General features: G+C 36.3%; 1 protein-coding gene across 1 annotated transcript in view; it reads left to right on the top strand.

The window, feature by feature from the left end:
• Positions 1–27,691, top strand: part of LOC149541301 (protein ALTERED PHOSPHATE STARVATION RESPONSE 1-like) — an 80,456-nt gene that overhangs the window by 34,812 nt on the left and 17,953 nt on the right. The window contains exons 3-4 of the mRNA XM_089796593.1: positions 22,112–22,278; positions 22,415–22,635. Coding sequence (XP_089652719.1) covers positions 22,112–22,278; positions 22,415–22,635 — 388 coding nt within the window. The remainder of the gene's footprint in view (positions 1–22,111; positions 22,279–22,414; positions 22,636–27,691) is intronic.

Below are 27,691 nucleotides of genomic sequence, written 5' to 3'. Positions count from 1 at the left end.
TTATCTCCCACAAATATATTTTTCGAGTTAGCCTCGTCCCCTAAGTTCATCTTTACTGTGGGTACTTCATATTTAATAGGCTTATCTTCGCTAAATGTATGTGCTGGTGCTTCGTCTATTTGCACCTCTCCCTCCTTCACTTCTCTATATTCCTTCGGGAATTCATTTTCCTCTCCTTCATTTCCTTCCTCGACCCTTAACTTTTGATAGCTCGAGAAGAGCTCATAGTCCTCCATTTGCCAATGGAGTAAGCTGTTCACCAAATCAAGGTCGTCATCATTAGACCCTCTTTCCAATCTCAGGATTCCTTCTTTGTTCAGTTCCATTCGTTTCTTGTGTCGTCTCCTTCACCTTCGCCTTTGGAGTTCGACGATGCTACCTTCTCTTCTACCATGTGTGTATGTAGGTCAATTACAAATCTACAGCCTTCGCTTTCCATGGACAGGGTGTTCTTTTTCCAATCGTGTTTTACTTTCACCTATACTAGCCAGCCTTGTCCGAGGATGGCGTTGTAGCCTTTTCTTTTAAACGGTATCACCACGAAGTTCAGTAAGAATGGTTGTGTCTCGATCGTTGCAAGTTGTGCCATTGGAGTCCCTAGGGGTTTGATCTCGTGTTGATCGGCGGTGAGCAGTTGAAATGTAGATGGCCATAGTGTAGGTTGTCCCAACTTCTTTCATGTATCTTCCAGTTGTACATTCATTCTTGATCCTCCATCTACGATTGTGTCTGTGAGGATGGTTCCTAGAATACTTATCTCTACTACTATAGGGTGTCTTCCTGTGGTGAGCGCAAGTAGCATTGGGTCCGCTGTAGTCGTTCCGCTTCCACCTTGTGTGTCTTTTTGTGGCTCTTCTGTCACCTTTGGGGATGATGTCATGTTTAGGATTGCAGCCCGTAACTGAGGCATTGTAAGAAGGTCATTCAACTTCATGGGAACCTGAGCTTGCATTACTTGCTGTATGACATTTTATTCTGCTAGGGTCCTCATTGAGGTGCTGACAATGTTCTTTGGTTGCAAGTTTTCAGCCTCCATTTTTTTTTCTAATTCTGTTCGCGCTCGTTGCAACTTTTTCTTTTCCTCTTCCAAATTTGGATACGTTTTCGCTTGTGCGTGAGTGATGGCTAATGTCTCCTCATCATCACATGTTTCTATACTTGACCGGTTCACCCTGGCTTAGGGCATTTTGAATCCTCATGGTCTCTAGGGCCACACCATCTGCACAACAGTTGCGGTATTCCCTTTCTCTGGCAAAGTGTCCCTAGATGTTGCCCCCATTATTGTTATTATTATTATTGTTGTTATGCCTCGTCTGTGTTGGTTGTTGTTATAAGACCTTCTTGAGGTTGCCGCATCATTGTTTGTATTTGTTTTTGCTCTCGAGGTGGACACTTCTTGCGTTAGCAATACTTGTTGAACAACCTTTGTTTTCATATTGAATGAGCATTCCTTGGTGGAATGTTCCACAATTTTGCAAATATCGTAAAATTGTTTTTCGGGCAGGAGCCCTTTGTGGGGACCTCCTCCTTATAATTCGTACACCACAGTTCCCCTTCTCTCGCTTGGCCAGGATTCTTTTTCATGTTTTTGAACTCCATCATGCGTAACATGTCCTTTTGTGGTGCCGGAACCTTTTTACTTGATTCCTCGTCGCTGTTGCTTTCGAGGATGAATCTTCTGAGTTCGACGATCTATTTTTCTTCTTTTTATCCGTTTTCTGTTCACTTTCGAAGTCCATCACGTAGTTATATGCATCAACGCATGATGCTGGAGGTACAATTTTCATCTTTTTTTGCAGTGATTGTTGTAACCCTTTGACGAACCACCTTTTCTTCAACCCATCTGCTGGTTGGCTTTCCATTTTCCCTACGAGCTCCTTCAATCTCCTAGCATACACGAACTATTTCATTCTTGCCTTGCTTGGTACTGTAGATTTCCACTACTATCTCCTTATCATCTCTGAGTAGTCAGAACTTTGCTATGAATTCTTTCTTGACGTGTGGCCATGTAGTTAACTTCTTCGGATCGGTGTTGGAAAACCAATCCATCGCTACACCCCGTAGGGTAGTCGGAAATTGTCGGATCCAATCATCTTGATCTGTTACATCGTTTGCAATCTTGATTGTTTCACATGTTTTACAATGTTTGACTGGATTGGTCGTCCCATCGCCATTAAATCCTAGCAATTTTTCCCTGGTCCTTACATTGTTAATTTCTTTTGAATCTGCGGTACTTGCTGCGTACCTGCGGTGCTATGAGTACTCGTGTTGTTTTGAGTACCTATGTTGCTCTAAGTACTTGCGTTGTTTTGAGTACTCATGTTGCTCTGCACAATCGTGCTACTTAAGACAACCGCCTTACTATGGACAACCGCCCAATTTGGTGTGAAGAGATCTTCTTCAAGTGAAGTTGTTTGATTCTCTACTTGTATCTGTTCGTCAGGTGTATGGGGAACGGATAGTTCACCCCACACTCGTGCTCCTTCGATAGCGCCAGTCGTGCGAGTTCCTTTCCTTCCTTTCATATTTTCTACCCTTGGGGTATACAAGTTTAGGAACTCCTCCCTTGTCTCTTCTACCAAATTCAATCTTTGGTGCGTTTCTTCAAGCAAGTGCTCAGTACTCCTCAGTCTGCTAGGTGAATGCACTTCCTCTGTTTGTGCCCCTTCACCACTTAGGTGCCTGTCGGTGAGCTGTTGGAACTTCTGTTTGCGCTCTGCCTGTTGTGTGAGTATTAATGCTTCCCGTGCTGTGCATATCTCAACCTTGTCTTTTATTTTATTCCTATCCTTATTGAGCATATTTGGCATTAATCTTCATAACACCTTTTTTGTACTAGGGTCGACTGGCAATGACGCCAAATGTTTACCATATAGGGTAAACAGATACTTATCGCATTAATAGATTATAAATTAACACAGAACAGATACTTTATTCATATAAGTGCATATTCAATTCCAAATACAATGACGATCCATAAATCCATTCGGACGATGTTCATATACTTCCTGAAGGGGTGACTCAACTGTCACGTGACCTTTCGGATACCATCTCAACTCGTTGCCTATAATAGAGTTTTTACTAACAACAATCACTTTGCAGGTATTGTACACACTGAGGCATCGCGAGTCAATAGAAGAGCATTTGCAATTCAATACAATATTTCAAAGCCTCTACAATATGGTTGGGGTGGCGAGGGTTGTAATAAGATGTTGCTAGAGTTGCTTTTTGTGGATAGTGCTGTGGGTATGAGGAAGTGCAGTTGGAATACTTATTTGGATCAATATTTATGCTCCTTCACATTGGCTTTATAGTCAGCTACGAGCATTGTAGCTTATGAATTGGGTCCTCTTATAAACCTAGGTTATATACAAATAAACAATGCATTATCAGTTGTGTTCCTCGATATTGTTCAATATGAAGAAGTCTCATTTGCAGTTGTAGTGCATATGAATATGGTACATTTGAGATTACTTAATTGATAGATTCATGTTGTTAACTAAGTAGAGGCACAACAAACATATCCAAGGAAAAATATAGTAAGTATTGGTGCACCCAGGTAATATAGGAATGTGACCTATATAGCCATCATGATTGAAATTGAGTTGGTACTTTGTCCATATAATACATTCTCAAGAGCAAATTTTATGAGATAAGTATATTTTTGTTATCTTCAGTATTACTTTTTTTTTTTTTTGTGGTCACCTTAGATTATTATATGTGGCATTAATACGGAAATAATATGTTGAAAATATAGATTAAAGTATATATATAAAAGATTGAATATATGCATATATATTCAGAGTATATATTTAATTTAAATATTTATCTCTATTTTATGAATATACATATTTGATAGGTAATTGGCTGAAGCCTTGATTATTTGTTATTGATTTATCATTAATTGTTGAGTTTAATTATTATTATGTGTTAAAATCGAGGTGAATCAAACCCAAGACCTCCAAGATAAGAGGCTCACAATTTACCATTGTCTTGCAGGCTCTTGCCTAAATGATCTTATATTATTATGCAAAATTATTATTCTTGAGTATCATATTAGTCTCTCTCTCTTTTTTAAGTACCTACTATAAGAGCTATTCGCCTTGGATCTTTTCTTTTCTCTCAAGGGATGTTCTTGCAAGAAATGGAAGATTGATATTTGATTTAGAGGGAGTTTGACACTTCTAGGTAACATTGGATGAGTAGTTCAGAAGATTGATATTTAGATGGAGTCTGAAAATCCATGTGAGTAACTGCATTTTGATGGGCCTACCCCCTGTGTACATCATGAGGAAGTGATTACTTTCAAATGATTATCATTTATATTTGTAGAAGGTTATTGAAAGGTGACTGTCTTACAATAACTTAATCTTCTATTATGATGGATATCTTATAATGTCTAAGTAGCTTATGATAGATTATATCTTGCATGGTGGATTAAGTTCCTTAAACAAACCATGAATGTTCCTATATACGTGTGCACATACCTTATGAACATTTTTGAGTACTTGGTGAATGTCATGCAACTTGATGTTTAGAAGGCCATTACTCGAGTATTTGGTGAATATCACGTGACTTGATGTTAAAGAGGCCATTACTTAGAGTACTTGGTGAATATCTTGCAACTTCACGTTTTGTAGGCCATTACTCATGTATTTGGTGAATATCATGCAACATTTATATTTTGAGACCATTGCTTGGAGTACTTGGTGAATATCAAGTGACTTGATATTCTAAGGCCGCTACTCCTGATATCATGAGATGATATCTAATGGTGAGTATCTTTAAATAAAAAATATTCTTAAACATGCCATCCTTGATATTACGGTAAGGTAATATCAAATTTATGTGTTGATCCTCCCTAGCTAAGAGGGAGTGTTATTGTTTTGGGTAGCTTTAGTCGAATAAATCTACGAGTCTAAACTATTGAAGATATTATATATATAATTAATATGATGTGAGATATAATAAATAAATAAATATATTGAGAGAAATTAATATAAAATTATGAGTATGATTATATTAATTACATAGTATTGAATAGACATGTCCCATGGAGGGACATGTCTCTTCTCGGCTCATTCTCAGTATAAATACAAGAGATTGCTGCATTTGGAAAACACATACTTTACAGGCAGTGTTAAAACATTTGCAGCAATCTCAAAATTCAACATGCTGAACAAAATTGAAGTTAATTGATGCATTTTCCTGTAAATTTTATCAAATATCAGTTAAAAGTTGCTTTATTATGATTTTTTTGGGTGATTTGGACTGATGAATTTGGAGGTCTCTGGTAAATTGGCTAAAATGGTAATAGGCCGTGACAGTTGCCTGTCACAGTCTATTGTATTATGATGTCAAGCCTTACATGATTTTGCAGCATGTTGGGGGTCAGTCTTAAATTGTCCGAATGTCAGGCGTAAGAGATCTAATATAATTTGTCCTGTGATGATGGCAAGCCTTGACAACACTGTATTTCTTAGTAGAAATATTTGTTTTGAAAGATATGACTATACAACAGATATTGTGAACCATACAGATGAAATGCGTGCAAACTTAGAATTTGTTTTTGACTTGGTACAGATGGTCTTGAGGAAAATTAAAAATGGTTTATGTTAGCCCTTCAAATAATGCAAATACAGACTTCTTCAACTTTTTATGTTTGTACGCAAAATTAAAATTTATTAACATTAGCCTCTAGATATGTTTGGCAAGGAAGTCTCAAAGATTTGATTGCCATTGCACTATTTTAATGCACCATCATAGTGAAAATCAAGTATGTTTTGAAGGTCACTTGGCAGTGGTGATGATGATTTCAAATTCCTTTAGATGTCAAATCTATGTGCATTATCAGCCAATTTCTAATATTTCCTATTCAATCAAATAGGCTTGATATAGTGTTAAAGTTTAAACTATGCTTTCTTTTACCAAGCATGAGACTATACAAAATAATTTGAAGTTAAGGAGTATTTCCAAATGTTAAATTGTTTGACAACAAATTAATAAGGAATTGTCAAAGCCAGAAAATGTTGTATTATTCTTCTGATTCCATATTATCTCTGTTGATTTTGCAAGCTTTTTGAGAGCAAGAATTAGGTTTGGAAATGAAATGATATGTTGATGATGCCAATGAACAACGACAATTGTTAGTGGGACTTAAAAGTATGTTACTGTTTCAATTTGCATCTTTCTTTGTGACACAAAACAGCAGAACAGATGTGTGGTAAAATCACGCTTCAAAGCTGAAGGTAATACTCATTTTAAAGCAAAAGCTAACCTAATTGAAAAATAACTACTAGAATTTACAAAGTGTACAGTGACTATGGGGTGGATCACATTGGTGTAGAATAAATGCATGTCGTTTTTTCTTTTGCTTAGGGTGATATGCTAAAATGATCTTCCATTTAGGGAAAATAGTTTTTATATGTTTCATTGAGAAGAAATGCTACCAGTAGATGCTTTCGTTGTTCATCGAAAAGCAGAGACTAGATAATTCAGGAGCATGAAGTTTGAAACATAGCAAACTTATCACTTTGTTAATTATAGGAATGTGTACAAAGCCATGCTTTCCAATTTTGAACAGATTTGCAATGCAAGGTATACAAATTTATTTCAGTACTTGTGACAAAATCATATAATGAGGATTAAAAGTATGATGGGCTTAATAAATTCTTTTGAACTAGCAAGCTTTGGATTGACATTAACACTGAATAACAATTTGAACAGTATGCGAGCATGAGAATTACTATTCAATAATATCTTTTCCATAAGTGCAAGAAGGCAACTAATTTATTCTTGTCAATAGACAATTGCATGAACATAGATAAATTAAAATAATTGCACTTTTATCATAATCATGATTGTTTGTATCATGGACAAATTTAATTACAAATTATTTCATCCACTAATTCTAAAATTATAATTATCTGTCAGAGACGAGCAAATTATTACTATTATTTCTTAAAGCTTTTATCTTATGCATGATGAGATAGATGATCTATTGATGTCTGATGTCTAGCTATAAATAGTGAATGCTAAATATAACATGGACTCTTTGTATTGAAACTAGAGATTGCTAAATTTAGCACAAGTTCTAAAGGGCATCAGCTTAAAATAATAAATGCTAAAATGCAAGGTTTTTCTTTTCTTCTAATTTTTTTTAGGGGTGGGGGGATGCATCATCCCCGTGGAATAATGGTATTTCTAGTATGAGCTATTTATAACATGTGTTTATTTTAATGTTCTCTAAAAAAAAGATTTTTTGTCTAATGGCTCATGATGACATTAATGAATTTGCAACTTTCATTCTGATCATGACTAATCCTTTGCAAAACTTCAAAAATCTACTCATTCATTTTCCTTTGTATAGGCACGTATGTATCTATGTGCACTTGAATTTGGGCTGAATTTTTCATTTCCTTTCTATAAACTTGGATGCTAAGCAAATTGGCAACAAAATTTCCTCCTTTGTATTGGCGCACACCATTGTCTAGGCATGTGCCTATACGACTATAAAATTTAAAAAATCCCCCACCTTTATATTGATGTGTGCCAGTGTCTAGGTGCAAGCCCAGACATTGAAGGAAAAATTTGATTGACCTGAGCTTGTTTCTTATTGACATTGGTTTTAGTCTCTTGCTGTGCATCAATATTGTAAAACAATTTTCAACTTTTTGAATGATAGTATTTTTCTATTGGTGTATGTTAGACTCTTGGTGCTCACCAATAGTAAAGACATATTTCAAGATCTAACTCTTTTGTGAAAGTGTGTCTAGTTCCTTCACTGCATGTTTGCAAACCTTCCGTTTTTGGTAGGCAAAATGATATTTTTTGAGGCACATCTAATCCTCTACTTACATCGAGTTCAAGTTCTCAACTTGATGGTGTTTGGCATTCCTTCTTTATGAGCATTCCCAAAATTTACTTTGTATAGGACTTTTCTATCATCGTGTATTTTATTCGTTGAAGTTCTATTGAAATATGCTTGTGCACCATATTGGAAGAGTTAGGAGAAGCCATTTAGAAAAGTGATAGTAGTCTAAGTGAGTTGATCTTCCTTTAGGTGTCTAAATAGAGACATTTGTTCAAATGTGTGCAATTACACTATGTTTCTGAATTTTTAAAACTTTCCTTTTCTTTATATTGGACACGTTGTGAAAGTTTTACCATATGCACCTTTCATTGACAAGGCTCTGCTGAGATATCTACTTTGTAGGCACCTTTTATATTGGTGCAGTTGGCCTTCTTGGCATGGTCTCTTTGAAAAGGCCTAAGACTTAAGGAATAATCTATGATTGTTTGAATGCATTGACAGCTTTTGGCATACACCATTGCCTTGGATGCATTTTCTTTAAATTAATTTCTCTTCTATGATGTGTGTGCCATTACTTTGTTAAAACTTTAGTATTGTGATTTTGCTATTAGCCTATCAGGATTCAATTGTGTAGTTTTTGACCCAAACTCATTGACCCATGTGTCGTGAGTAGGTGATGCTCAAATGAGAATGAATGGAACTGTTAGCACTCATTGCTTGTAGGTAATGCTCACAAGGGTGAAGCACTGCTTGGGAGGTCACCGATCCGAGTACTACTCCAGCTAAGAGTTTCATCACCTAGTTGCAATGAGTGCTAAGTGTTCTATTCATTATCATGAAACATGGGTCATGAGTTTGACTATAAAAATGACACAGTTGAATCCTGATAGCAATATCACAATTTGTTTTGCTGTGGAAAATATCTTCTACCTATTAACTTTAGTCTTCCTTTACTGTGGTGTGTTTGCAGTCTCCTTTAAGTTCTTATTAATGCTTGTGTGTTTTCTTTTGTTGCTTTGACATGCCTTTAGTCAAAGGGTTAGCATACCAATTTAATACAACTTACTTGGTACTACCTGCTTACAGATTCTATACTAATTGATATGTACTGCCCTTGAGGTTTTTTTATCTCCAAGATGATAGATTCACACTTGAAGGGTTTCATCTCCAATGTGCCCGGCCGCTGTAGCAATGCCACAAACACTGAAATAAGAGTTGAATGTTCTTAAATTTTTTGAAAGTGCCTCATCTTTTCCTTATGCTTTGATTTATCGACCCAACTCCCTATGATAATAATGGGAAGTTATCCAAAATTAGTTGCAACGAACAAACAATAAATTTCCTTAATTAGTGGCAGTTAACTGGCAAATCCATCCATGAAGTAGTGGTGTTTGTTAAAATCAGAGGATTGCTGCAAATGAAATAATACTGCCTGTGATTTGTGTATCTTTCAAATACAAAAATCACTCTTGCATTTATATTGGGAATAAGGTTATTAAGAAACATTAGACATTCATTAATTACATAATTATTATATAATGAATAAATTTATATCTCATATATAATTATTCATAGGTTTATCCAACTAAAGCTACAAAACATTAGCACTCCCTCTTAGTGAGGGAGGACAAACACAGGATAAATAGAACACCATCAGTAATATCTAGAAATAATACAATAAAGGAAGTCTTTGATCAGAAGACTTGCAATATATGATATAATAGGAGTATTGGCCTATCATAATATAAACATATGATATCCACCAAGTACTAATTTGATATTATATCAGGTAGCATGAGCATTGGGCCATCAAAACATCAATTTAATGATATCCACCAATGACTCTGAGTAATGGATTATCAGAACATCAAATTAATGATATCCACGAAGTACTCAATACGGTAATGACCTATCAGAATATCAAGGCAAGATATTTACCAAGTACCTATCATATATCTATACAAACAACTTATAGACCGTCAATTTGATGACATCTAACACTTAGTTGTTGATTTACAAGATAAAGACTTTCATGATCTATTTGAACATTTACATAAAACGTATATCATGATTAAGTTATTGTAAGATCGTCACCTTTCAATAATTTTTGCAAGTACAAGTAATAATTATTTGGAAGTCGTCACTTCCTTATGATGTACATAGGAGGCAGGTCCATACACACATGAAGTCACCACAAATACTATCATGTGGTGTTGTCATGACATCCATCACAGATCATATCAGAGAATAATGTTTTCACCTCAAACTTATCTCTCATGGAGAAGAATGGTTTACGAGCGATTTCACTTGGAACTTTGTCATAAAGAAACACTAACCTTTTGACCTCCATGTCAAGGTTATTTCCAATAAGGTGTCAAGACTTTCTCTGAATCTGAAACATATCATGTGTCCTCTCCTCTCTTTGTCTAGGGTTGCCTTTAATGAACTATCATGCTCCCTGGTTGAACAAGTATCCATCTATCTAGGAATGTTGTAGTCTAGACATTCTTGGTTCACATGGAACTTCATACCATGAATCATAGTCCCTTTAGCTGCTATAATTTTATGATTAGTAGAGAAACCATCTCAGCATATTCTACTCCTTCTGAACCAATATGACCAAGATTCTTGGAAGCAAAGTGAAACATATCATCTATTTGCTCCCTCTTTGATAGATGTGGCAAACTCCCTCTTGTTATTTAAGGGTACTCATATTATTTATCTAGAAACCACATTTTTTCACATTTAAATGGATTTCTTGATGTTTTTTGTAATTAACCAATTTCTAGTCTAACTGGATAGTGATCAGATCCTGCATTAGGGAGAATGACTGTATTGAAAGGATGATTAAAAGATGTTAAATTTCCTTTAAATATAATCTGTCCAATCTTTTTGGTATATTACAGAAGCCAACTCATTTATTATTTCATGTGAAGAACTCGTTAGATGTTGGAATGTCAATAAGGTTATCTTTTGCGAATCGTGCTTTCAAATCTAACATAACTTGGTTAATGGTCGTGGATCCACTTGCTTTTTCTCCTGAATCTTGAGTTGCATTAAAATCTCTTCCAATGAAAATATTTTCTTGTGGATTTAATTCTAAACAATTGCTAATCTCCTTCCAAATTTCTTTCTTATTCGTTGTTGGTGTTGGCCCATACACATTAATAAGTAGGAATTGAATTATGCTTTTGAAGCTTTTTACTCTCCCCCCTTACAATTATTGTTGGATAAAAGTGGAATGAAATGTACTATCCTTGGGTCCCATATAATACCAATCCCACTTGAGGCCCCTACTGAATTAAGTGGTTCCATTTTCCAAGAACCTGGTGATTCACTTAATTTTTCTCCTTTGTTAAGTTTCTATTCTTATATTAATAATACTATATCTGATTCAAATAATGTTAGATTGTGCTTGAGTAAGCGCTTTTGTTAGGGGCCTGCGCTTTTTGGTAGGGGCATTTAGACCCCTAACATTCCATGTGGTTAGCTTCATGGCTCCGTGGGAAGGAACTTCCCTTTCCTTACATTCATCAGAATGTTAATCTTTTTCTGGTTGGTAGCCAGTCCTGCAACTGCTCTAAGTTTAGCTAAGGATTTCCTTCCTTTTTTACTGCTTTGTTTTCCACATATTGGATGTTCTAAACCTTGTAAGTTTGCCACAATACCAAGATTGTCTAGATTTTTACTAGTGTTCTACACACTTGCAGCAATAGATACATCTTCCATTTTTTATCTAAATGTTATTTTTCTAATTCTTTCATAATTTTGTTACTGAATCCTCTATCATCCTCGTCAATTTCTCTGCCTATTATTTTCTTAATTTGACTATATTCACCATTCATTTTTATCTGTCTTGCTGAAATTCTTCTAATTCCTAGATCCCGAACTCCTCCCAATTTTGGAATTTTCCGTTCTGTTCCTATCTAGATTATCCAAGCCCCATTTATTTGGTATTTTGTTCTTGATTTGTCAATTCAAATTCCCTTAAAAATGTCTCCACCTCAATAAGAATATATCTAGAATCACATTCTCTTTTAGCTATGATTTTATAAATTATGGTAAAATTAAAAACGCTTCTTAAAATAAATTAATTATAAAACTCTTGTTAAGTTTATTTTATAAATTATTGTAAAACTTGTATACTAGTACTCCTAAGAGTCTTGTAATCAATTTATAAAATAAATTTTACAAGGGCTATTTTTACCAATAGGCTTGCAATATTTTTTAAATTATCTAATGCATAATTTTACATAGTTTGCTCATATTTGAAATATATTTAAATGAATATTTAATATATTTACAGAAAATAAATATTTGTATATAAAATCAAAATATATTTATTATTTAGATTTAAAATGTAAATAATAAGTAGCTAACATTAGTACTTCTAGTATCAATTTGCTAAGTTCGAGTTTTTATGTATTTAACTTAAAACCTTGATCTTTATATGACGGAAATCTTAAATTAGTGTGTTCTAGAAATTTGGTGTATTTTAAGAAATATATATTTTCAAATGTTTGATAAAAGTAGTGATTTTTTCGCCAATTCTTTGATGTTTCTGAGTTTGTCAATTTTTTTGAGTCGGTCGAGATATTGTCGAGTCTTGAGTTTTTCAACTATGATTGTATCATAGTTTCAAACTGATTGCATATTGAATTAGTCTTGGTAAACAACAAGCTGATAGGCAAACAAAAATCAGAAATCTTAGTCAATGTCGTTAGCTATGATTTTCTCCACCGAGTCTGAGTACTTGGTACTTGGGCATGCGTACCCATGCAACATAGCGTTTTTGTTACCCAAACTTCTGAAAGAAGTAAGACATACTTGTAGGAATTCAAAATATTAGAAATTAATACATCTTCACTTATTGGTATGTTGTAAGTCTGGTAACGGTCCTTTGATTGCAAGTCTCTTTTAAAACAATTTGAGAGAAAATTACCAAGCAGACCTAGGACATTTGGGGGCACAAGGCTACAAAAGTGCCACAAATTTGCCCTTGAATTTTTTGGCAACATGAGTAGAGATGATGCCCCACCTCCTTTGTGTCCATGGAAAAGGTGTGGAAGGACGCACATTTTTGGGATATTGACAAACTTGAAATGCAAGCTGAGATATATAATCTATGGGGTGTCAGTGAAGACGATGTAGGTGCACCAATATCTGCCTCTTTGTCTTATTGGTCGTAGAGTCATTAAGGCCAATCACTTGCTTCTTTTTCTTTTTTGTAGTGGCATGTTGCACATACCCCAATTTTTCTTCAGTGGCCCATGTAATAGAGACTGGGGGGAACTATTCCAACATAAATAGGCTAATGGAAAATCAAGAAATGTTGGGTGGCAATTGGATGTAGTTTAGTCATTTATGAGTGGACTAACAGTAGACATCTTCCACTTGTCAACATCACACGTGTTGTTGGCAAAATGTATTAAGCCGTTGGGAAAAAAGTTGTGTTGTCTTAAATGTGTTAGCGTTAATTATGTTGGTGGTAGTTAGTATAACCAAGGATTGTGATGGGTCACGTTGCTTCCCCTCGGAAACTATATGCACATTCCCTCGGATGGAAGAGAGCAGCAATTTTGTGTTCTATCATACTTGCTTGTAACCTTGTGAATGTAATCTGTTGCTGAGATTAATGAAATCTGACAGTTCTGTGATAATGGTTTGCAATTACTCTTTTTGATATATCTCTTATTTCAGTAGTATGCATTAAATATCGTTTACCAGTAAGCAGTAAACAACATGTATAAAGGGTCCATGTTTTGGTAAGGCAGTTGATTGTTCAAGGCATCACAAAGTTGCTGATTTTCAGTTTTAGATTCTAAAGGATGCTATTGAGGAGGGTGGGTGACAAAATGGTTTAAAATGTGATAGATGTGGCCCATGTATGCAATGTTTTGGGGGAATTGATTGAGGCGACTTATGGATACTTATGGACTCCTTATTGTGTGCATCCTATAAATAATCCAGTCAGGGATATGGGAAAGATTGACCGGATCAAATCAGTGGTCAATGGTTTTAGAGATTTGCAAATGTTTATTGCACAGTTCAAGAGCCTCCATAAGGAGTTCTTGAAACTTATTGTGATTAGATATGCATCCTATTTCATTCAATTGGAGAGAATGCTTGAGTTGCATGATACATTGCAACTAATGGTTATGACAGCAAAATGGAATTGGTTGCTCAAGTCCAGAGCAAAGTAGGGGAGGAGAGTGAAGGATGTAGGGAAGAGTGATGCTTTTTCAGTTGATTTAAAATATACAGTCTTCATCAATTGCTTTAGTTTTCCAGGTCATTGATGGGGATTTCAATGTACCTAACCTTGGAGAGGTGTATGGTGCATTGATAGTATGTTTTACCAAATGAGGGTTTCCATGCGGAAGGATCCCACATTAGCATTCTTTGATGAGCACATTCAACCAATCATTCATAGGAGATGGGGAGAATTTCATTTTTCCCTTGCTCATGGCTGCCTATGCACTGAACTCCAAGTTGTACTAGCATGGGTCTGTGATGGAGACACAACCAAAGACCAGAATGAACACACAGAAAAAGAGAAATATTATTATCAATGAAAAATGTCTTATGGGCTCTCAATAGTATGATTTTGGAGAAAGAAATCCTCCACACAGTACCTTCTCTCTAACTCCACTAAGAATTGCCTTTACAATGCTAGAAATGTTCTCAAATAAGACCCAAATGGTTTAAGGTTAGGAATACATTCTAGAATATCCTAGTTGGCATCCACTGCCAAAACAAAAGGTTGCAGAAATCACATTAGAAGTCGGTGTAAAATTAGAAGAATCCAAAAACGGTAGTCCAACTTTCGAGAGGCATAACTTTAGAACCGTAACTCCAATTGACGAACTGTTTACATTTTCGGAAAGCTCTTGAAGTGCTCTACAGCCTTATGGACCAGCTTCGCTCGTCCCCCATTTTTTGGTCTCGTACGAGCCCGTTTAGTGCCCCATATCTGACTTTGAAGCGCTCTTAGGAGGTTTCCAAGAACCGAAAAATTGCAATAACTTTCTAATTGTGAAGCTTTTTGACCTAATTCTTTTTCTAGAGTGTTTTAAATTACAAATATAACCATCCCTCCAATTTACACCCTCTAACTCACCATAATTATGGCTCAATTACATAGTTCTACTTTTTTGGCATTAACACGTATCCCAAGGTGCTGAAAAACTCTAATCCAGAACACTAATAGTGGAACCGTGAGAGTTGGAACCTTTATTTGACCCAAATGGGTATCCAGAAATGAAAACACATTAAACATAAACTATTTCTAAGCATATTTTTGGGTGATACAGGATTGCCCTTACACCACTGGATGCTTCTGCATCAGACACCCAGGGTATATTGAAAAGTGACCCTGTCACTTTATAGTAGAGAAAAACCCAAAGGGGCAACCTCTGCTGTTGATATCCAAGTTGAGTCCTCTATTGGTCGTCCTTTCCACTTCACCAGGTACTCTTCATATTGCCTATTTCTGGTACTCCTACCCACACGACTATCCAGAATCTCTTCTATCTCCTCCTTCGTAGAAGTAGGAATTGGACATGGTTCCAGCATCAACCCCTCATTTGCGCCATCATCATGATATTCTGTTAAGTCTGCAATGTTGAAGATAGGAGAAATGTGAATCCCATCTGGCAACTCCACTTCATATGTATTTTTCGAGTCATGTTTCTTCAAAATCTTACAGGGGCCAAATTTCTTCATCTTCAGCTTGTTGTAAGTACCCATCGGAAACCGTTCCTTTCGTAAGTGTACCATAATCATATCCCCTACTTGGAACTCCTTACGTCTCTTCCTTTGATTAGCCCTAGCTTTATACTGTTGATTCATCTTAGTAATGTGTGCATGGACCTCCTCATGTAGGCTCTTGATATGTTCAGCAAATTCTTCTGCCTCGGCGCTTGTCCTCTCCCTTTGCTCCATCTCCCTCAATTCTTGTGCAGTCCTTGGGCTACTTCCATACACAATTTGGAATGGTGATCTACTGGTACTCCTATTTACAGAGTTAGTGTAAGCAAATTTTGCTTGTGGTAGAATCAAATCCCACCCCTTGGGCTTATCTCCCACTAAACACCTCAGCAAATTGTCCAAACTTCTATCTACCACTTCCGTCTGCCCATCAGACTGCGGATGATGTGTAGAACTAAACCTCAATTCTATCCTCAACTTCTTCTATAAAGTCCTCCAGAAATATCCCACAAATTTAGTATCTCTGTCGGAAACAATACTCTTTGGGAGGCCATGTAGTCTCACCACCTCTCTGAAAAACAAATTTGCAATATGTACAGCATCATGAGTTTTGTGGCATGGGATGAAATGTGCCATCTTGGAGAACCTATCAACCACCACAAATACTGAGTCATTACCCCTTTGTGTCCTCGGCAATCCAAGAACAAAATCCATACTTATGCCTTCCCAAGGCTTTGATGGAACAGGCAAGGGCTGATAAAGTCCAGTATTGTGACTAAATCCTTTGGCTGCTTGACATACTTGACAACTCTGCACAAATTTCTTCACATCTTGTGACATTTGAGGCCAAAAATAATGTTCTCTAAGAATGGCAATGGTCTTATCTCAACCAAAGTGTCTTGCCATTCCCCCACTGTGTTTCTCTTTGATCAAGTTTTCCCTCATGGAACTCCTTGGAATGCATAATTGACTGCCCTTGAACAACATATCATCCTGAATCAAATAATCTAGCCACCTAGTTCTGTCTATAGTAACAGGTTCTTTGCAAGCCTTCCATGCTTCAGCAAAATTAGGACCCTTAGGGCACAGATTCTTGAGTTCATCAACCCAACCACTTCAACCTGCATTATTGTAAGCAACAACTGTCTCCTACTCAATGCATCTGCAACCCTATTAGACCTTCTACTTCTATGTTTCAACACAAATGTATAGCTCTGCAAGAACTCTACCCACTTCATATGTCTCTGGTTCAGTTTACCTTGGCTATTTAGGTACTGCAATGCCTGGTGATCAGTATACAAGACAAATTCTTTTGGCAATAAATAATGCCTCCATTTCTTTAAGGCCTGAACGATTGCGTAGAACTCCTGATCATAAACAAAATACTTTTTCTTTGCATCATTCAATTTTGCACTAAAATATGCAATAGGCTTACCTTTTTGGCTCAATACAGCCCCAATAGCACTGCCACTAGCATCACAATCTACTTGGAACACTTTACTGAAATTTGGAAGTGCCAACACAGGTTGCTCTGTCACCTTCTTCTTCAACAATTCAAAACTCCTTGTAGCTGCTGTAGTCCACTTGAACTCTTTCCTATCCCCCCCTTATTGTTTCAGTCAGGGGTGCACATATGCCACTGAAATTCTTAATGAACTTTTTGTAGAAACTAACCAGACCATGAAATGATCTCACCTTAGTAGCAGGCCTTGGAGTAGGCCATTCCAAGATGGCTTTTACCTTCTCTGGATCAATTGAGACCTTCAGATGATACAACAAACCCCAAGTAGACTAATTCCTATTTTACAAAGCTACACTTTTTCAAATTAATCAACATTTTCTCTTCCCTCAACCTTTCAAGGACTCTACAAATGTGCAATAAATGTTCATCCAAAGTCTTACTAAAAATTAAAATATCATCCAAATAGACAATAACAAATTTTTTCAAGAATTTCTTTAGTACCTCATTCATAAGCCGCATGAAGGTGCTCGGTGTGTTGGTCAGTCCAAAAGGCATGACTAACCACTCATATAGACCCTCCTTGGTTTTGAATGCAATCTTCCACTCATCTCCCTCTTGTATCCGTATCTGGTGATAGCCACTCTTGAGATCTATCTTTGTGAAGTATTGAACCCCACTCAAATAGTCCATAAGATCGTCCATTCTTGGCAAAGGAAACTGATACTTGATGGTTATTCTGTTTATAGCTCGAGAGTCTGTGCACATTCTCTACTCTCCATCCTTCTTTGGTGCTAGTATTGCAGGTACTGCACATGGACTGAGGCTCTCTCGAATCAAATGCTTCCTCAATAGCTCCTGAACTTGTCTGTTTAGCTCCTCAGTTTCAGTAGGAGTCATCCTATGAGCAGCCTCCTTAGGCAAACTAGCTCCAGGGATTAAATCTATTTGATGACTGATCTGCCTTACTGGTGGCAACCCTTCTAGAACATCATTTGAGATGACATCTCCATACTCACTTAATAGGCCTGAAACTTTAGGTGGAATTTCACTACTACCTTCCTTATCTCTTCTAGGAATCAAAGCATAACACATACGCTGATGTTTCATACCATCCAAGAATTTTCTTCCATCAACAAGACATATCCTAGCACTACTGCATACCTTTTCACCTTCCTTTATCATGGGCTTCAGTTTGTGGCAAACTCCATCCTTTGTTAGAGAGTATGTATTTGCATGACCATCATGTACAGCGTGTCTATCAAATTGCCACGGTCTTCCCAACAATAAATGGCAGACATCCATTGGAATAATGTCATAGAGAACTTCATCATGGTAACTCCCAATCTTGAACTTCAAGACTGTTCATTGACCAGGACCTTATGATCATCCTTCACCCAAGCAATCCGATAGGGTTGGGGGTGTTTCTCCCTTTTTAGCTTTAGCTTAGAGACCATCTCCTCAGACACCAGAGTGTTAGTGTTGCCACCATCAATAATCACATCACAACACTTATCCTCGCATTTGCACCTGGTACGAAACAAACTCCTCCTTTGTCCAGGTTCTGTCTCACCACTTAGTAAGACACTTTCATTTACGAGAACCTCTCCTCTTTTTGCATCCTCAGAATGCGATGATTGTGCATCTTCGTCCACATGAGCAACCCTTGCTTGACCATCAACTCTCCTATCTGTCCTTCCTTGTCATTGAGGGCATTCAAAGGCATGATGACCACCTTCATTGCAATGAAAACAGGTACCATGAAAGCTTCCTCTTCTTGATCCTTGTCCACGTCCTCTACCTCTTCCTCTCTGATCTCTAAAGTTTTGATCACGGGAGCGATTGAAACCCTCATTTCTCTAGTTTTTGCTAGCACCCACATCTTCATTTTTCTTTTGGGTCTCATTTCGGCCTCCAGATGACCTATTGCCGCCCCTTCCTCCTTGACCATGCTCTCTTTGCCTTCCTTAAAACCTTTTATTTAGCTTCTCTTCGACTTGTAGGGCAAATTGGTATGCCTCTTCAATGCTAGTCATTCTAACCATACTTAACTCCTCCTGAATGCTAGGTTGTAACCCACTGAGGTAACGGGCAACCAACCTTCTCCTTATTTGCTTCTGCATGCCCTGCCCTAATAAGAAGTCAGTAAAATTCCTCCGTATATTCCTGGACAAATTTTCTTGCTTGCTTTAATCCTTGCGTTTTCTTGAACAAATCAAGCTCGTAGTCAACAGGAATGAACTGCTTCTTTAGTTTGTCCACCATGCAATCCCATCTTGTGATTTTCTCCTTTCCTCTTCTATTTCTTTCCAGCTGAATCTCTTGCCACCAGATTTTGGCATGGCCTTTCATTTTGGTCTTCACAAACTTAACCCTATCTGGATCTTTGATATCCTCATACTCAAAATACTCCTCTAGTTCATTGATCCAGTCGATCAACTCATCTAGGTTTAGATTTCCTGAAAACATATCCACATCAATTTTAGGTCTTTTTCCAAGCTTAGAAATGGCCCTAGAAAGCCTCTCCTTTGCCTGATTTAGGATTTCCCCTTCGCCTTCCCCTTCTTGTCCAATTTCTTCTTCTTTATTTTCTTCCTCACTTTCGTCGCCTGTGGCAAACACTCAGTCCTCTACGGATCTCCTCCTGCAATGCTTGAACCTGCCTCTGGAGGCTCTAACCTCCTTAGGATTAATAGCTCAGGCCCTTCCACCACGCTGTCTTCATGGAGGCATCTTCTTGACTCAAACCCACAACCACATAGTCCTGGTGCAAACTGCCTCACAGTCGGCGCTCTGTCTACACACTCAAGAAAACCAGCTCTGATACCACTTGATGGAGACACAACCAAAGACCAGAATGAACACACAGGAAAAGGAAAATATTATTATCAATGAAAAATGTCCTATGGGCTTGCAACAGTATGATTCTGGAGAAAGAAATCCTCTACACAGTACCTTCTCTCTAACTCCACTAAGAATTGCCTTTACAATGCTAGAAATGTTCTCAAATAAGACCCAAATGGTTTAGGGTTAGGAATACATTCTAGAATATGCTAGTTGGCATCCACTGCCAAAACAGAAGGTTGCAGAAATCACATTAGAAGTCGGTGTAAAATTAGAAGAATCCAGAAACGGTAGTCCAACTTTCGGAAGGCATAACTTTTGAACCGTAACTCCAATTGACGAACCGTTTACATTTCCGAAAAGCTCTTGAAGTGCTCTACAGCCCTATGGACCAGCTTCGCTCGTCCCCCATTTTTTGGCCCCGTACGAGCCCTTTAGTGCCCCATATCTGACTTTGAAGCGCTCTTAGGAGGTCTCCAGGAACCGAAAAATTGCAATAACTTTCCAACTGTGAAGTCTTTTGACTTGTTTCTTTTTTTGGAGTGTTTTAAATTACAAATATAACTATCCCTCCAATTTACACCCTCTAACTCACCATAATTATGGCTCAATTACGTAGTCCTACTTTTTCGGCATTTACACGTATCCCAAGGTGCTTAAAAGCTCTAACCTAGAACACTAATAGTGGAACTGTGAGAGTTGGAACCTTTATTTGACCCAAATGGGTATTCAGAAATGAAAACACATTAAACAAAAACTATTTCTAAGCGTATTTTTGGGTGATACAGGATTGCCCTTACACCACTGGATGCCCCTGCATCAGTCTGCAGACATACAGGATGCTTAGGTGAGGACAAGGTTCTTTACGGTCATTAAAACGAAGTATTATCCTATAAAGGTCATCTTTGTTCATATTGAGTGGACAAAGTTTGCCATTCTTAGGTGTGTTTTGAAGCGGCCAAGATGGATATGGTAACTATGGCACAAGAGGATCCAATTTTGTTGTGAAAATGCCTTGTGTTGATTTCTTTGTCTACCACTTTACCCATTTGACTGCTATCACAGATATCTTGTTCTTCATCTTGTGAGAGGAACTGCTCTACTTATAGCTTTTACCACTCTGTTAAGAGGAACAAACTTATCTCTAGGAAAGCAAAGAAGTTTGTGTTGTACAAGGTGCTTTGCGTCTCATTGACCATACTACATTTTTATATAGAGTCCAAAACACAGTGAGATAATGGCAGAGGAACGAACAAAGGTTGATGAGGATGCTACAGTTTTAGAGCTGGGGCTGGTTGGTTTTAGCTTGACCATGTGGAGTTCAACAATTCTAGTGATGAGGAGTCTAGGAATGATTATTTGTCACTTCACTAAATTTTGTTTTTTCGACATAATTGTACTAATTTTAATCATCTTTATATAATCTTGAAAATAGTATAAATTTTGATTGACATTTTGATTGTTCAAACTTCAGTGTAAAACTGTTAATGTTCAATGCCCACTTCAAATTTTAGTAGCATTAAGTGTTTACTCTTTTACTAATTTTTCAAAGTTTAATTTGAAAATTAAAAATTATAATATTTCTATAACTAATTTTTCAATTACTAGTTTTTCCATTCCCTACCCCCACATCTGTCCCTAAACTTAGGCGCTTGGTGCCCCTCTCATTCCCCTTGTTCTTCCCTAGTTGCCATGTTGTGGAACTTCTGCTCTTTTCTAACTAAATCTTCTTTCTTTTCACTTGAGCTGTTCCCACAGTTGGACATACATTTGCAGCGTTTACTAAAAATATTCTCTGTCCACTCTGCCGAAGTCAATAAATCTTTGGTTTCCTTTATAAAATCTGGAAGCTTCTTTTAGCTATATTTATCAATGGAAGCAGGCCTTGGTTATTGATTAACTGCTTATTCTAGACTTCTATAGCTACTCAGGCTGTGAATTATAAATAGAAATTGTTGAAATGCATACAAACCTAATGACAGAGGTCTTGAGTGTCTTCTCTGAGTTGTGTTTAATTAATCTGATCTTTATTTTTCTTTTCAACAGGGAACTGATTAATTTTCTTATATGTTTACGCTTGCTGTAACCAAGTTTTTGATAACGATTTCTGATACATGGTCACCCCTTTATTGTCTTCAACATAATATTAGTCTAGAATTTTGTCTTAAAGTTGAAAGAAATTTATTCATATAGTAAATGAACTGTTGTCTTGATTCACTTATGTTTATGGTATCCTTTTTATTTGAATAACAAGCTAAATGAACTTCCAATTGATGGCCATGTAGGTATGATTGATCCAGATCGGGTCAAGCGTGCAATAACATGGAATAGGTCTTTCAAACTTTCTTCCTCAGAAGATGGGAATGATAATACAAAGGAAGAGAAGGAAACCCATGCTTCTGTATTGGACAAACTGTTGGCATGGGAAAAGAAACTTTATGATGAAGTGAAGGTAGACTGAAGTTCTTGCTGTCATATAGGAATACTAAATTAGATAAAGCAAAGTGTGAGACCATGGATTTATTGTTAGGAGAGCTTTATTTTATATATATATTTTAATATGCTTTGTTTGATATGTATTTCCACAGGCAGGAGAACTTATGAAAATTGAGTATCAAAAAAAGATTGCATTGTTGAATAAGCAAAAAACAAGAGGGAGAAATTCAGGTCTAGAGAAAACCAAAGCTGCTGTAAAGTATCTTCATACAAGGTATATGGTTGACTTTCAAGCAATGGATTCAACTTCTTCAGAAATACAGAGGCTTCGCGATGAACAATTATACCCAAATCTTGTAGGTCTGGTTGCTGGGTATGTTATTCTAACCTGTGGAATGATGAGAACAATGTTATTGCATAATTTTTAATGGAAAAACATACAACATACTAGAAATATGGATGAGACTGCCAGGGCGATCCTTTATTGTATCTTATAATATGACCTTGTTGGAAATTGTATGTATTTTTGCTCTGCTTATACTAATTGAGTTGCTTTCTTCTATGTTTGCTTTCTCTATGTTTGTTTTTGTTGAACTATTCACTTAGAGAAGGCTAGTTAATTTCCAGCATGATGCTCTTAGCCATCTCAGTTATCATTTATCTAATGCTACTCTTTTTTCATTGATTTTTTTTGCTTCCCTGGTTTCAAGACTTAAGCTTGTGTTAACAATGCGTTTTTGTCCTAGTTAGTGTATCTCATATTCAATCTACAAAAACATATTAGTCTGGAAATAATGCAAACATTTCTAGCATCCAAGTTTCTTTGACAAGCTTTTAGTTGCCTGTTGGTCTTTTGTTTATCTTAGGTATTTTTTTGGCAACTTTGCATGGCTTCTGTTCTCTATACTGTATTTTATCTTAGATGTGATAACTGATATGCATTGAAATGTTCACAAATTTAAAGTCAGAATCAAGTACTGCTATATTTTGGAAGGATTTTGTGCTGAACGATTTTAATCTTTGATTGCATGCACTTGAAGCTTTGCGATTCAACCTGGTATAGGAATGCACAAATTGCTCTTATTCTTGAATGCATAAGCCAAACTTTAATCTAATGTGTACTCATATTGGTAAATAATTGGTAGCAAACTTGTAGAAACCTTAAAAAGACTTCAAACATAGTTGACAGATAATCCTGGAGTGGATGGTAAAACAAATTTGTATATTATAGGGATTGTATAAATGTTTCAACTAAGGAATATGTTTTACATTGATAGCAAATGATGCTCAAAAGAGTGCCATTGAAGTCTATCATGTGTTAAAGTTATTACATAGACTTGGGAATTCGTAAAATTTAGATATTTATTCTGATTAAGTTGATGATTTCCATGATTGTTGTCCTTTTCTCTATTTAAACGATATTGCTAACATTGCTATAGTGTAAAGGTACATGAAGGACTCAATGCAGGAAATATTAGGAGCAACCCAAAAACATCTAAAATGTAATATTGTATAAAATAATAATTGCTTCCAGATCTTGTAGGTATTGGAATTGGATTTAGTAATTTTTAAATATAAATTCTAGCTCATTAGAAGTTGTGGTGATCCTTGTGGCTATTCAATAGAATGTTCTGATGATAAATTAAAATACTAGTGATTTACATGGCCAAATGTTCTGACTGTCCAAATGTTTGACATGCAAAAAATTGTTATTGAAGACCAAAATTGCAAAATTTTGAAATTTAAATGTTTTAGAATTTTCATAAAAATTGACATGTTTTATTGTAATGACTTGCATTTCTTGGCATATTCCCTCAATCTCCTAGAGAAAATGCTTGTCACTTTCGCATTGCATATTTAAAGTTGTAAGAATTTGCGTTAGGGCAGAATTCACCCAAGACCAAGGAACTCAAACACAAGCACAACAGTAGACCAAAGACAAAGTATGATTAGAATGACGATATATTCATTCAATATGCCATATGAAAGTACACTAGGAGTGCTTGTATATAAAGGCCTCTGGAGAGCTTCTAGAATGCATAGAAGTTAGCAACATGATAAGTCATACAACCAGGCACATGTCCACTAGATATGGGTATTCCTCCATTAAGCACAGAAGTAAGTGCGATGATGAGAGGATAAGCCTACAATGGTGTAACACACAAATTTATGTTGTAGACAACATGTGCTAAAAAGGGAGTGCGAATAACTGTGTTGTATACATGACAACTCAGTGAATGATGCAAACTCCACTATTGTAGACACCATGTGTTGAATTAGAGTTGCGTACTTTTGTGTTGTCAACATGACAACTCATGAGAGTACACAAACTCTTAAGTGTCTCACAAAATAAAATAATAAAATAATGCAACATAATAAAATAATGCATTAACCTAAGTAAACTTAAGTAAAGTGTAAATAGTAAATACTTATTTACACCTACACAAGGTTAATAACTTCACTTTTGGTTTTCATATAATATATTTGTTGTTAAACATAGTTAAAAAGGAATTGCCATTTGAAAGTAAAACACAAAAGTACATTGTTGTAGAAATGAGAGATCTGAGAGCGAAGAGCAATTGTGGCCCATGCGATTGGGCAATTTGGATAGAGTAGCGAGCTCAAATGTATATCCTTTTTTCAATACCCTAAAACATGTAGATGTCGCTTGTTGATAAGATAAGATAAATTTGTAAATGTCCAAAAAGAGACCACGAGGGTCTCAGGGACGGAAAGACGTACAAGGCAACAACCAACAACGAGAGAACTAAACGGTTTCGGGAAAGAACAAACAAGAGAGCAAAAGTACAAAACAAGAAATGACTAAATACTCCTCACAGGTGAGTAGTCCAAAATTGAAGGATATGGTTCAAGGCAAGGGTGAGCCCCGGATCATCTTAGAGAACCATTGGAGATAGGGTTATGTTGTTGATTGTATCCTCGTGAGGCCTCATACATCTGGGGTCACCTGAAGAATGGTTGAGCAACCACTTCATCCCATAGGCAGAAGACCTAGGAGTAAAGGAGGTGACGAGCTGGTTTGAAGTTTGTCTCGATGGGAATTGGAGTTGTAAAGTGTGACCACGAAGCCGCATGGCCTCTTGGACATCAAGCGAAAGACATTGCTGATTGTTGTACCTAAAGAATGAAGAAAGGGACTTGTACTCTTTGAACAAGCAGTAGAACCTCCCCTTGATCTCATGGTAGACGGGGCAAGGAGAAACAAAATGGGTCTTCATCTTTGATCTCCTCCTCCCCAAGTTAATAGAGGTAGAAAATCCTGTCCTCTCTTTCAATCTGGTTATCGATTTGTAAATGTAACCGATGGGAGTGCGGAGGGCATGTGTAATGTCCCTTGTTGAGATCCACCTTTGATCTGCTCTTGGTTCCGACTCTAGTGTTTGGAATATTGTGAGACTTATAAATGTGTTGAAAAATTATTTCAAAATAATACTTGTAATAACATGTAATTTATGATATTCTTGTTTTCTTTCTTTCTTTTTTATATCCCCCTCTATACTCAACTATTAACTTGATAATCTTATTTCTTGTAATTCTCTTTTCCTTTATTAAACTTTGGTTATTTAATTTTGAATTCTCTATTAATAAAAACCTCATCCAAATCTCTTATAATACGATGTTATTGAAATGATGGCAAACTTATCTTACTACTATGCATTTATATCTTATAATTCCTTTTATATTAGTATCCCTTAATCCATACCCTTTTTGCTGCATTACATCTTATTATTTGATTCATTATCTTTCATGCCTTACTAAAGAATTATCTTACTCCATTTACTTATTTTATATTTATTTGCTGCTCTTATTTAAAAACCCACCGAATATTTATTGCTGATCCAATATGAACTCTTATTTTAAAATCACCTCCTCTTTGTTTCCATATCTCTTATACTATTTTTCCAACCCCATTACGTATTAAGGTGATGACATATAAATTGGGGGATATAATGCCACATCATTTCCCATACATGGTGATCAGCTTGGGGTCTTTCCTTCATTAATAATTGCTCATGCTTCCTTCTTTTTATTTTTGTATCCACCCTAAACTATATACCCAATGATGGGAAAGGTCGCGGGCTTTTAATGCTGCAATCTTTAGTCGGTTGGATATTGGTTTTAGTTTATATATATTATATTGAATAAGTAAAGATATTATTAATTATATCAACACATAATTAAATATATGATTACATTTAATGTTTATGTTATTGATATAATAAACATTTATAGTTATTCTCATTAAAATTGTTTATCAATTATTTTTCAGTTTGTTTATTAATTTATTATGATATTGGTATTAGTTTTATATCTTATATTTAAATATAGATTATACCATTGTATGTTATCTTCCATTGTGATATTTTGTTGATTAGACTGCAGGAATCGGGTGCAGCACGGCCCCCCCTATAAACTGCAGTGCGCCGGGTAAACTTTTTAACGTGACCGGTAGCGCTGGCGCGACACGCCCACCGGTACCACGGGGACGGGGGAGACTAGAACCCGTCACCAACCCCCTGCAATTGGGAAGATTTAGCCAACCGAGCTAGGGCCCCTGCCCTCTTCCATTGTGATATTTTAACATCTAGTTTATATTAGATTTATATTTATATTTACATATTTATTTTGTTATTTTTAAGTGATAATTTATTATCAAATTCATGGTGGAAAAGGGGATATTACAATTCACCCTTCCCAAAATTGCTTGTCCTCAAAAAATTTGAAACTTTGGTGTTTGCTATGCAACTCAAATATCATCTTGCTTGCAGGTTTGAATAACCTTGAAACATAAATTTAAACTTGAGATTAGAACTGCCATAGATGTATTAAATGTGAAGATTATATTCAAAATTACTAAAAAAAAATTCAAAAGATGAAACTTATCTTGATTTAATGTAGCATTTTTGTTCTCCTAGTTGTGCATTGAGTTGATCCTTGTAAAGTCCAAATGGGTAATCCTTATAATCTTTAGTAGAGACTTCATCTCTTCCCAAATCTTATGGATACCCTTTTTAGTATGCATTTATAAACCTCAGGGGAGACTTTATCCTACCCAAAGCCTTTGGGGATATCCCTTAAGGACCATCCCTTCTAGAATTCTTAAGAGAGACTTTATCTCATCCTAGGCCTCTTTGGATATCCCTTTAGGAGTATCCCTCTTTATAATCCTTAGCAGAGACTTAATTTCATCCCAGGCCTCTATGCTTATCCCTTTAGGACTATCCATCTCTATTGGATCTTTAGGATTGACTTTATCTCATCCTAAGGCCTCTGTCAATATCCCTTTAGGATCATCCACCTTGATACATATTTCTCTCCTATAATCAAGTTCAAAAGCATGGACCAGCAGAATCTACTATTAACTGCCTTTAGTTCTCCTTCCAATTTGTTACTAAAGATTATATGAG

The sequence above is a fragment of the Cupressus sempervirens genome, chromosome 8 (assembly GCF_028749045.1).
Source record: "Cupressus sempervirens isolate cs-2001-9-10 chromosome 8, ASM2874904v1, whole genome shotgun sequence".
Lineage (NCBI taxonomy): Eukaryota > Viridiplantae > Streptophyta > Pinopsida > Cupressales > Cupressaceae > Cupressus > Cupressus sempervirens.
This window is presented reverse-complemented; position numbering and strand designations above follow the sequence as displayed.